At 40.3% G+C, this 13370-nt stretch overlaps 1 protein-coding gene across 2 annotated transcripts in view; it reads left to right on the top strand.

The window, feature by feature from the left end:
- Positions 1–13370, top strand: part of LUZP1 (leucine zipper protein 1) — a 133494-nt gene that overhangs the window by 111714 nt on the left and 8410 nt on the right. For both annotated transcript variants that reach the window (XM_077296096.1, XM_077296097.1), the window contains 2 exons: positions 3339–6409; positions 6734–6904. In XM_077296096.1, coding sequence (XP_077152211.1) covers positions 3479–6409; positions 6734–6877 — 3075 coding nt within the window. In that variant the 5' untranslated portion in view covers positions 3339–3478 and the 3' untranslated portion in view covers positions 6878–6904. The remainder of the gene's footprint in view (positions 1–3338; positions 6410–6733; positions 6905–13370) is intronic.

Here is a 13370-nt window from a genome sequence, read left to right as displayed (position 1 = left end):
TTTCGACGGATCCGTCGCATGACGGATGGAATGGACGACCATCCGTCACAATACGTCGCCAATGCAAATCTATGGGAAAATAACGGATCCGCCAAAAAAAAATGACGGATCCGTTATTTGAGGAAACTGGCGGTTTTAGACTGACGCCAAACAACTGAAGTGTGAAAGAGGCCTTATATAGCATTCTCAACTGCTGTCTTCAGAGTGAGGAGACTATTATTATTATTATTATTATTATTATTATTAATGTTATTTCTATAGCGGCAACATATTCCGCAGCGCTTTTAGAGGGGACTTGTACGACAATAGACATTAAGCATGACAATAAACACATAGATCAACAGATACTAAGAGGAATGAGGGCTTTTATAAGCCTTGCCCCACCCTGACATGCCAGACTTGGCTTGTCACTCTCCACAAGGACAAACATTACCCCTTAAGGCCCCGTCTCACTTAGCGACGCTAAAGCGATCCCGACAACGATACGACCTGTCAGGGATCGTTGCTGCGTCGCTATGTGGTCGCTGGTGAGATGTCAAACAGTGAGATCTTCCCAAGGATCCCTGCTGCGATCTCACTGTTTGACATCTCACCAGCGACCTGTAGCGACCTGTACAACGATGTCACATGGGAGCTATTATGACGATTCAGTGTCTGAGTCGTCAACGAGGTCGTTGGTAAGGTGTCAAACACAGCGATGTGTGCTACCCAGCGGGACCTCAACTATCAAAAAAAGGTCCAGGCCATTCCGACACGACCAGCGATCTCACAGCAGGGGCCTGGTCGCTGCTACGTGTCACACATAGCGAGATCGCTACTGAGGTCGCTGTTGCGTCACAAAACTTGTGACTCAGCAGCGATCTCGCTAGCGATCTCGCTTAGTGAGACGGGGGCTCTAGACCCCAGCCCAGAGCCTCTTGCCTTCCCAAAAAAGATATACTTTGCACTGATGAGGGAAACCTCCTGAAACAGTGTCTGCAAACTGAAATTCTTGTTAGGCTTTTATCACAAGTCATATTGCAAGGCTTGATGATAAAGAGTCGATATTCACTTTTAGGATCGCTGCTTCCAATAGGTAGTGCTAGAGTTTTAGTTCTCTTCCTTTCTGAAGAGGCAATTTTTTTTAATTAAAAATACATGAAAATCTTTTGAATTGTAATACATTTGTGTTGTGAACAATGGAGAGTTTCCGAGGCGTGAGAGACTGGGATTTGATCCCCCTATGGGTAGCTTATTTCTGTAAATTGTATTACTATGTAATTTGTTTTTCTATGTCTCCACCCACCAGGCAAAACATGATATAATGGGGGTTGGGTGGAGCTGATAACAACCTGGATGAAACTCTTGGCAACGTGAAACAGCATTCGATCTTTTCTTTTTTTTTTTTTTTCTGTATCCTCCACATGGTATGTAATAAAGGAATATCTTTTTCTCTTTAGCCACTTTGAGTGCCACAGTTTTTTTGTTCCTATTTTGGATATTGCTTTTCTCCTCTTGAGCACCACATGTGGCCACGTTATAAGTGACTCAGGACTTAAACAATGATATTTATCTCCATATGTCACTCTATTAATTTGATTGTAATTACTATTAGTGCCGACCTATACTTTTTATTTTTATTTTTTTATTTGATTACAGAAAGACATTCAGGTAGAAAAAAAGCAAGAGTGTAAAACGTGTTGCATTACAAGGTGGAAGTAAGCAGAAAAACTTACCTCTGACCCTACAACCACCCCATTCAATATAATGTTAGATACTCCTTCACTGAGGGTATTATTGGAAAAAAAACAACCACCCAGAGAGAACCACATGAAGAATTCCATATAGAAAAAAAGTGATGGAAATGAGAATGACTAGGGTGAAAAAGGACAAGGAGGGGACAGTTGGTCAACTCTTTGTACTTGGGACTCAGGCAAAAAGTGTTTGGAAATAAGAGTCCTGTAAAATCATCTAGGAGTGCCTCACGTGAACAAACCTATTTTGTGCCATGAAATTCGGCAGTCATGCCCTCCAGTCTACGAAGACTGGACATCTCGCCATACTATTCCAACAGGGCTGGAGCTTTCATACACTGAAGGCAAAATCGACTGTTAAATTGTTGAGCCCCAATACAGTCTATTGATAATTTTGTAGCTTTTATCCTGTTGCAGCACAAGCCTTGGGTAATTGGAGTGTGGATATGAAGGCATTCTCCCAATTTTTTAGTCTTTGTTTCCAATGTGTCTTGTTTTTACCAAGCCAATACAGTACACTTTAAGGAGATTGTCTCAACATTGTTAAAATTGCAAAGTGCTGTTAAAAATTAGCAACTTTGCCATTCTAATCCTTTAAAAAAAAAAAAAACCTGGGGTGGAGGGATTTTTAATTTTGCTCACTTTGATTTTTTAGCTTACCGACCATCACACGGGGAAGAGGTTTTCCACAATAAAGCCGGAGAGCAGCCCTTTTAAATCGATCCAGTTGCCTGTAAAATCATGGCGAAAGTCTTCCTATAATGGAAAAATTGTTTCTGTAGGAGCTTATATGGATTTCACAACTCTTTAATAGCAATAGACTGTATTGTAATTGCTGTAAAGTGGTAAAATGTTATTTTTGCTGGATTTGGTGTCCTTTTAAGTCTGTGTATGTTTTTGAATGTTTTTATTTTTGGCACTTTCATATACACTACTGACCTGTTTTTTTTAAACAATCCAGAAAAAAATATTTCACAAAGCAAAAGGTCTAGCAGAAAAAGCAATCCGATATTAATGTATTAATGCTTTTCCAAAATTGTAAGCTTGAGATATTTTTCCATTTTGCTTTTTTGTATCCTCAGCACCAGCTTAAACAGATGGGTTTACGGTGTCATATAATTGCTGATTCAGGTCATGCAGTCATCTGCTGTGTGTGCTTGAAAACTGAGAATTCTGATTACATGACAAAATGTTCATTCACAGGCAGAGGTGTGTGTGTGTGTGTGTGTGTGTGTGTGTGTGTGTGTGTGTACACCGTATACAATATATACACATAATACAATTACACAGTATATGCATATGAATTTTTATGCTTTTTAATTAGGTTTGTTGCAGTTTAAAGCATATCGGTTTGGGCCTGGTGAATATTTTGTAGAACATACTTGTTTGATTAGGCGTGTATAAGTCCCCAAGTAGGGAAACCCTTTTCATATAATCTTTTAGAAGTGGTGTAAAGGAACTTGGTACCCCTTTTCTCTCAACTGCAGAGAGTAGCTCCCACAATGGCAAACTCAACACTACTTGGTTACCACATTTTAACAAGCTGTTATGATAAATACATCTGATTTTGAATTAAATAAAGTAACCTAAACTTTTGTTTTGTAGGTTAAGATGGTCTCTGGATGTCTTATGAAGTGTGCTCATCAAGAAGAAAAAGGATAATTCTGAAACTAGTAAAATCTTAACGAAATAATTGAACTTTTAAGAACTATAGTCACAATTTTATTTTTTGTGCGGTTAAAAAAATGGAGCATTCAAGTCGTCATTTGCGTTTTAAACTACAAAGTCTTGGTCGACGTTTAGATGACTTGGAAGAAGCAACAAGAAATCTACAAAAAGCTGAAGATGAAGTCCTTGACCTTCAGGATAAAATTATACAGGCAGAAGGCAGTAATTCTAGCATGTTAGTAGAGGCAGAAGCTTTGAGAAAAAGAGTTCTCAAGATTGAGGGCAAAGATGAAGAAGTAAAGAAAGCAGAGGATTTGTGTAGACTAATAAAGGAGAAACTTGAAAATGCGGAAAATGTAGCCCAAGAACTTAGACTGGAAATTGAGCAGCTCCAAAAAAGAATGGGTGAGCTTGAGAAGCTAGAAGAGGCTTTCAACAAGAGCAAAAGCGACTGCACTCAGCTAAGTCTTAGTTTGAATGAAGAAAAAAATATGTCTAAAAAGTTATCGTCTGAACTGGAAATACTTAAAGCCAGAGTTAAAGAACTGGAATCATCTGAAAGTAAACTGGATAAAACCGAACAGTTTTTAACAAGTGAGCTGGAGAAAATTAAGTCTTTGACCCTTAGTTTTGCTAATGAAAAGAAAATGTTGCTAGAAAAAGAGAAGCAGAGTGAAAAAATAATTTTGGAACTTAAAGAAGAATTGGAAATGAAGGGAAATATCACAGGGGAGCGAAGTAGAAATGAGTCCAATGTTTTGGAGAGGTCCCCTGATCAGCATGTAGAGCATAACAAATTCAGGATTGAAGATGACCTAACTTCTAATTCATTGCAAAGAGTTGGATTTGATTACATTAAGCAGTCAGAAATTCAGACAAGCAGCAACAATGAAAATGAGAAAAACAACTACCAAGAAGACAACAAAATAAAAGAACTTAACCAAGAAATTGAAAAACTTAAGAATCGGCTAAAACACTATGAGGGGCTTGAGCAAGAATTAAAACAATTAAAAGAGAAACACAGTGAGCTACAAGAAAGCTATATAAGTGAACAGAATAAAAATAAACTTATTACTGAAGAATTACAGACTTTACAAAGACAAACTAGTCCGTATAAAGAAATTGAAAATGGGATTCTTGAAACTGAAGACCTCTCACGAGGTAGATATAAAAGTGATAGAACAAAAAGTAAAGTTGCATCTACGGAGTCTCCCATTTCAAAATATAGTGCACAAGATTTATCACCTCAGCCACTTAAAACTGAAAGATATAGAAATTCAGAATTTAAGAGACAATTTTCAAACTCTAGTTCAAGCAGTAGAAAAACTCCAAAGTCCAATCTTATTGATATAACTGGAAATCTTAAAAAAGAGGAAAAGTCTGTGCTCTCCTATTTTTCAAGTAGTAAAGATTTTGGCATTGTGCATAATGATGCTAAGAAATGTAAAGATCAGCCATCAGTTTTAAGTCGATATCCACCCGCTGTTAAAGACCAAACTCCACAAAAGTCCTGGAAAGGTTCTACATCAAAACAGACAGACAGATCTATGAAGTTTTTTGGTGAAGATTATTCCATTAAACTTTCTCCAAACAAGGAGATTTCATTGGAAAATGAAGATATTGAAAAGGGGACTTCTGGTGATATTTCAAAGACTATAGTTGACACTATTCCAAAAGAGAACAGCTTGTTAACCTCAGCTTTGCATTCTGAATTGAATAACCTCAGTCCAGTACTTAATGATGCTCCAACAAGCACAGATATTGTATTTGAATCAAAATTACAGATGAATGCAGGAGATATAGACCCAAAGTCCTCCTCTCAGGATAGACTGTCGCGATATGGAAGCATTTTTGACCGGGAAGATAGTGTCACTAGTGTTATTGAACAAAACGCTAAATCAGCAGCTTCAAGTCATGAAGAAATCAATCCACAAATAAGTCAGACCTCAAGTACACACAGATCTTCCTATAGTCGTGATAAAACAAGAACAAGAGCCTCAAAACCACAAATTCCTGAAAAGCCTATTCTTTTAGAGATGTCCGACCACAAAGATCCTGAGAAAAGGACTAGGCTTACAGGACTGCACACTAAGAGACAGTCAAATTCTAGAGAGAAAGTCTTAAATCTCGATAGTACTAGGCATTCCTCTTTTGAAAATCACAGTTATTCCAGTCGAAAGGAGACAGGACGTTCTAGGAAAATATCTTCTGAAAGTTTAGATAATGCAGAGACAAATTCTCACACTCCTCCAAGATCGTGCAGCCCGCGAGAATCCTTACAGTCAACTGTAGTTATTAAGCCTATTATAATTGAAAGAGATGTGAAAGAAATTATGAGTGACTACACGGCAAGGTCAAGCTCTGATGTAAGCAGAACATCTAACAAAGTGAGTAGTATAAAAATTTACCCATCTGAAACCATGTCTTCTCGCGCAAACACAGATGAGATCACAAGAGAAAGGCATACTTCCACAAGTAATATTAGACTGTCTGCAAATGATCAGCCGCTGTTAAAAAACAACATCAATATTCCACTTGAAATCTCTTTAATCAAAGATGACCTGATCTTAAAAGTGGCCGATAAGGATATGGCATGGAATCACCGGGAAGTAAGCAAAGTGGACCCAAGTACTGTCTCATGGAAAAGTCATGCTATAAGAGAAACAAATAATTTTGAAAGTAAATATGTGAAAAGTAAAAGCTCTTGGAGGAAAGGAGGTTTTGGTTCTACAGAGGAACTGGACAGACTTGGTAATGAAAAAGATGACCTGGATCCCAAGACTAGACGAAAATCCTGTTTTGATGACGACAATCCTTCAAGGTCACGTACTAGTGAATTATATTCAAGAAATAGAGTTTCGACTATAAACAGTTCAAGCGCTACACCAGACTATATCTCTAAAAGGAGCCAAAGCAGTTTAAGTACAGCAGAAATTTTAACAAAGCGAAACCCTTCAAGCAGATCTGTAACATCAGGACAATCATCTTGGACTCGTTCTAGTTTTGATGTAGGTATTCAATTTTTGTTTTATGCTTAGAAGGATTTGTCATATCTTTTTGCTAATGCATTTGCTTTCTGCTTTATCCGCATTGTTTTGAGTTCTCAAAATGAACAGGACTTTTTTGGTGCCAGTGTATGCATGAACCATCACCTCTGGAATGCAGAAATTACCTCATATTCCGTGATTTGTTTTAACATATAAAATATTATTGACTGCCACCTTATGTCTGGCAGGGCTTCTATGCCCAGGCTGTGTTTTCCATAAATATTTTAATTTATTATACCCTTTCCTTTCACTATTTCATCAATGATGATTTTTATTTCCTTCCAGGTTGATGATAATCTAAATTCTAGAAGAAAATATTCAAGTGAAAATTTGTACAGAACAGACTCCACAGGATGGAAGCAAAATCCAATAAACCAGAGGCATCAAAAGAGCATGGTGGGGGAACGAGTCCGGCAGCTGGAGCAATAAGGTGTCATCATATAAGCAAATTACAAGGTATAGACCTTGTGTGCAATTCCTACATGGTACATTTTAGGCTATTCTTTTGAGCTTTGGTTTTCCTACACTGCTAGAAGCTCTCATCAGAAACTCATTTTTTTTAACCTCTTCCTGCAGCAGCCAATTTTTATTTTTTCCTCCCCCTCTTTCTTTCTATTTTTATTTTTTTTTTATTTCAGCTTTCTGTCAACAGACTTATTCGGCAAAAAAAACAACATACAATTTACTGGAAAACAGGATCAAATTTCCAAGTGCTGTGAGATTGCACAAAAAAAATTCCATATATTTTTTTTTTTTTTTTTTTTGGGGGGGGGGGGGGGGGGTGTCTTTGTTTTTATGGCATTCATGGTTCGGTAAGAAATGATATGTCATGAAGAAGCTCTAGGCCAGTATGGTTAACAAGATAAACTCATCCAGGGTGTGTTTTTTGTTTTGATTTTTTTTAAGTGGTGAAAATGTGTTTTGTGATGGCTTCTTTTCTGTGGGGCGAGTTGACGTTTTAAATGATACCATTTTGGGATTACGTTTTGATGGCTTATTTCATTTTTTTGCTGTATTGCGGTAACCAAGAAAAATCACAATTTTGGTATTTAGAATTTTTTTTCTGTTTTACCAGTTGTTATTTTGATAGGTTGGATTTTTATTGACTCAGTGATACCAAGTATTTTATAAATACTTATTGGGGAAAAAGAGGGGGGGGGGGGGTTTGGAAATTTTTAAGCAATATAATTTTTTTTTAATTGACATTTGTGATATGTACAGCACTGTGCAAATATTTTGGCAGGTGTGAGAAAAAATGCTTTGAAAAGTATAAATAGTTTAATTTTTATCAACTACCGTATTTTCCGGCGTATAAGACGACATTTTAACTCCTGAAAATTATCTCAAAAGTCGGGGGTCGTCTTATACGTCGGGTATGGCGTGTGCAGGGAGCGGTCCTGTATGGTTCCCAGGATCTGGAGGAGAGGAGACTCTCCTTCAGGCCCTGGGATCCATATTCATGTAAAAAAAAAAAAGAATAAAAATAAAAAATATGGGATATACTTACCCTCCGACGGCCCGCAGCTCTCAGCGGTGCAAGCGGCGGCCTTCGATCCTAAGGATGCATTGAGTGAAGGACCTTCGATGACGTCACGTTCACGCAACCGCAATGTCATCGAAGGTCCTTCGCTCAATACTATTTTGGTGCATATACGTTCTTTTGGTCGCCCGTTATTGCATTTTAATGCAATGTCGCGGTGACCAAAAAAACTTAATTCTTGCGTTTTTACTTGTTTTTCCTTGCTACGCCATTTAGCGATCAGGTTAATCCTTTTTTTTTTATTGATCGGGTGATTTTGAACGTTGCGATACCAAATATGTGTATGTTTGATTTTTTTTTTATTGTTTTATTTTGAATGAGGTAAAAGGGGGGGTGATTTGAACATATATATATATATATATATATATATATATATATATATATATATATATACCGTATTTTCCGGCGTATAAGACGACTTTTTAACCCCCGAAAATCTTCTTAAAAGTCGGGGGTCGTCTTATACGCCGGGAATCGACTTGTACGCCGGTGTATATGGTGGGTGGGGAGGGGGAGTGATCCTGATGACGAGGGGGCGTCTCACAGGAAAGTGAGTAATCCCCATTACCTTATCCTAGCGGTGCAGCGTGGGGGTGTCAGTGCTGGGAGCGGCGGCGGCTGCTGTGTTCTGGTGCGGCGGCTCCTCTTCTGTGTGGGGCCTCTGTGCTGTGAGGTGGCGGCGGCAGCGGCGTATCTTTATCCAGTTGGGGCTCCTCCGGCATCTCCTTAGCCCTGGAGGCCCCGCCGCAACTCCATCGGTGCAATGTGGTGGCCTCCGGGAAAATGGCCGCTGCTCAGATTCAGATCTCGTGTCCCGAGATTTCGGGACGAGATCTGAATCTGAGCAGCGGCCATTTTCCCGGAGGCCACCGCATCGCACCTATTGAGCTGCCTCCGGGAAAATGGCCGCTGCATTGCACCGATGGAGTTGCGGCGGGGCCTCCAGGGCTAAGGAGATGCCGGAGGAGCCCCAACTGGATAAAGATATGCCGCCGCCACCGCCACCGCACAGCACAGAGGCCCCACACAGAAGAGGAGCCGCCGCACCAGAGCACAGCAACCGCCGCACCAGAGCACAGCAGCCGCCGCCGCCGCCACTCCCAGCACTGAGACCCCCACGCTGCACCGCTACGATAAGGTAATGGGGGATACTCACTTTCCTGTGAGACGCCCCCTCGGCATCAGGATCACTCCCCCCCCCCCCCCCCCCCCCAAAAGGCACATATTCCCCGGCCCTATAAGACGACATAGGGTGTATGAGAAGACCCCCGACTTTTAAGAAGATTTTATATTTTAACTGGTAAAGTTGGGGGGTCGTCTTATACGCCCAGTCGTCTTATACGCCGGAAAATACGGTACATATATATATACACATATATATATATACATATATATATATATATATATATATATATATATATATATATATATATATATATATATATATAAACTGTTTTGTTTTTTTTACTTTTGTCATGCTTCAATAATCTCCATCGGAGACTAGACGCTGCCACCACCCGATCGGCTCTGCTGCATACAGGCGATGATCAGATCGCCTCACTTGTTATGAGCGCCGACCACTGGGTGGCGCTCACAGCAGTCTGGCAGTGACAACCATAGAGGTCTCCAGGAGACCTCTGGTTGTCATGCCAATGAACTGGTGACCCGCAATCACGTGACGGGGGCCCGATGGCTGGAAGCGCTACTTAAATGCTGCTGTCAGCATTTGACAGCGGCATTTAACGGGTTAATAGCCACGGGTGGATTGCGATTTCACCTGTGGCTATTCTGGGCACATGTCAGCTGTTCAACACATCTGACATGTGCCGGGAAAGTCACCACCGGAGCCCACATCAAAGGGAGGTACTCCGACATTGGCGTACTATTACGCCCTATGTCAGAAAGGGGTTAATCTTAATCAGATTCTTCACTCCCATTTGATGAAATGCAGCCCCAAACTTTCAAAAAAACTTCATCATGCCTCTGTGTGACCTGCAGACATTCATTATTATTCAGTCATTGGGCTGTAACCTAAGGCAGTTTGTTTGCTAGATAGTTCACATTTTGACTCCCTAGTCCAGTGCACCTGCTGCCAGTTTTCTGCACCCCACTTCCTAAGATCCTACAAAAGAATTGTGCAGTGAAGACAAAATAATGAAATATATTTAAAAAAATGTTATTTGAAATATATATAATAAATAATAAAATGATAAACAGCTGAAATAAACGGATCGAAATAGAACAAAATAATCCGGTAAAGAAGCCACAATAATCAAAAGGAATATATCATGCCTATATACTGTGTGTGTGTATATGTACGTGTGTATGTATGTATATGTACGGGCACAGTCTCTGATTGGTCGATGCCAGCCGGCCACGACCAATCAGCGACGGGCATTGTCCTCCACTGCTGTCAAGTGCCGCCATTGTGTTGTCTAAGGGTCTAATTGTCTGTCTGTCTCGGAAATCCCGCCTTGCTGATTGGTCGAGGCCAGCCGGCCTCGACCAATCAGCGACGGGCACAGTCTGCCGCGAATTCTGGAATCATCATTGTCCTCCACTGCTGTCAAGTGCCGCCATTGTGTAGGGTGTGTGCCTGCGTCTCCCTGTATGGGCGGCATCTCCCTGTGTTTCTATCTTAGAATGGGTCGTAAACGAAAATACGCCAATGAGGATGACAGAAAAGCAGCAGCAGCAAGAAAACGACAACATCGGGAACAGGAGACACCACAACAAACTGCTGCTAGACAAGCCCAGGATGCGGAATCTCACAGACACTGTCGCCAACCGGAGACACCACAGCAAACTGTTGTACGACAGGAACAACATGATCGCCAAATTCATAAAAAACGAATGCTCTACCAACTAAGGCACGACCAGGACAATATTCAACAACTTGCACATTACGTAACAGACAATGAAAGTACAATTCATGAACACTACTGTGGGAATATGAATGCAGTTTGCTCTAAATGCGACTCTCTGAATTTCATTGATGAAAAACCATCTGACAATCAGTTTACTCAATTCTGCCAAAAAGGAAAAGTTATGCTATATGCTACCGAGACCTCACTACTCAGATCTGTTTTAGCAGTTAATGAAAGGAATGCATCAACACAGTAGAAATTTCATGGAAAATATCAGAAGCATCAACAGTTCTCATGCGTTTGCTTCATTCGGTGCCAACATTGCACCGCCCCCTGGATTCAGACCGTATTGTTTTAAAATTCACAGCCAGATCTACCACCGCACTGGAACACTTCACCCAGAAATAGGACAACCACCAAAATTTGCACAATTATACATCATTGATACAAATGAGGCTACAGAACAAAGGATGAACCTAAAAGAAAACGAAAAGTGTGATGCTGAACTGATTAACCAAATTGCTGTACATTTACAAAAAATAAGCCCATTTGCTGCCGCATATCGCATAAGACCAGAATACCAGAAGACATGTTGTGCACTGGCTGCATCGTTACTGATCTTTTTGGACAATGCATTGAAATTGATGTGAACGACCAAAGGAGTGTTGAGAGGGCCTCTTCTCGTGCAATTCTCTGTCCCAAGAATGATGACGTGGCTCTGCTAAATTCCCAGGTGATGGATAGAATGCCTGGTGAGTATATGTTGTATAAAACTGATGATTCAGTGGATGTAGACAATGAAGATGAACGAGAGCATTATCCAGTTGAATTTTTAAATAGTCTTACGCCATCAGGAATGCCATCCCACAGACTTCAACTGAAAGTTGGAACAATCATAATGTTGCTGCGGAATCTAAATACGAAAAATGGTCTATGTAATGGAACTCGCCTTATTGTTACTGAACTCTATTCTCACGTCATTCAAGCAAGAGTGATCACTGGATCAGCAAAAGGAGATGAAGTGTTCATTCCATGCATTGATTTCTGTCCTTCAGACACGGGTCTTCCATTTAGGTTTCGGTGTCGACAGTTTCCAATAAAACCAGCTTTTGCCATGACAATAAACAAGTCACAAGGTCAAACTCTACACCGTGTTGGCATATATCTACCCCAGCCCGTTTTTGGTCATGGACAACTCTACGTTGCATTTTCAAGAGTTAAAATGAGATCCAACGTCAAGGTGCAAGTTCTTCCTACCCCTTTACAAGGAAAGTTGCTTATAAGTAGTCAAAAGGTATTCACAAGAAATGTGGTGTACAAAAATATTTTGGCTTGATATTGTTAATAAATATATTATAGTGTCAATGTCCTTCTTTTGTCCGATTTATTTAAATACAGTTACAGTTCATGTAATGTGGTTTATATATTTTGATGACCTGTTTCATAATTTCATTCAATTGTATTAAGTTCTATGACTAATAAAATTTAATGATAATAAATATATTTTACCCATTATTGCATTATTCTTCAATCTTCATAAATAAACTACATACATATTCTAGAATACTACGCTATATACTACGTGGCCGGCTGCGAACAATCAGCGACAGGGATATGGTGCCCACACTGCTAAATACTGTGTAGGCTGTGTGATATACTGCAGGGGCTGCTATATACTACGTGGCCAGTGTTATATACTGCGTGGGCTGTGTGACATACTGCGGGGGCTGTGCTATATACCACATGGGCAGTGTTATATACTACGTGGGCTTTGTGATATACTGCAGGGGCTGTGCTATACTACATGGGCAGTGTTATATACTACGTGAGGTGTGTGATATACTACAGGGCTGTGCTATATACTACATGGGCAGTGTTATATACTTAGTATATAGGAGGCATGTAGTATATAGCAGACAAATAGTACGTGGCCTGTGCTATATACTATGTGGCTGCTATATACATACATACATATTCTAGAATACCAGATGCGTTAATACAGGCCACGCACTATATATAACACAGCCCACTTACTATATAACACAGCCCACGCAGTATATAGCAGCCACGCAGTATATAACACAGGCCACGCAGTATATAACACAGGGCACATAGTATATAGCACAGCCCACGCAGTATATAACTGCGCCGCCCTCTGCCTGAACAGTCAGTGCGGAGAGACGGGACGCTGAAGAGCAGCGACGAGAGGTGAGTATGTGATATTTTGTTTTTATTGCCTCAGCAGCAGCATTACATGTGGCACAATGCTGTATGGAGCTTCTATGGGGCCATAAAGAACTGCATGGAGCATTACATGGGGCATCTATGGGGCCATAACTGCATGGAGCATTATATGGGCCATCTATGGGGCCATAACTGCATGGAGCATTATATAGAGCATCTATGGGGCCATAACTGCATGGAGCAATATATGGGGCATTATATGGGGCCATAAAGAACTGCATGGAGCATTATATGGGGCATCTATGGGGCCATAACTGCATGGAGCATTATA

Source organism: Ranitomeya variabilis, chromosome 3 (assembly GCF_051348905.1).
Source record: "Ranitomeya variabilis isolate aRanVar5 chromosome 3, aRanVar5.hap1, whole genome shotgun sequence".
In the NCBI taxonomy this organism is placed as follows: domain Eukaryota; kingdom Metazoa; phylum Chordata; class Amphibia; order Anura; family Dendrobatidae; genus Ranitomeya; species Ranitomeya variabilis.
The sequence above is the reverse complement of the archived record's forward strand: the minus strand, read 5'-3'. Positions and strand labels throughout refer to the sequence as shown.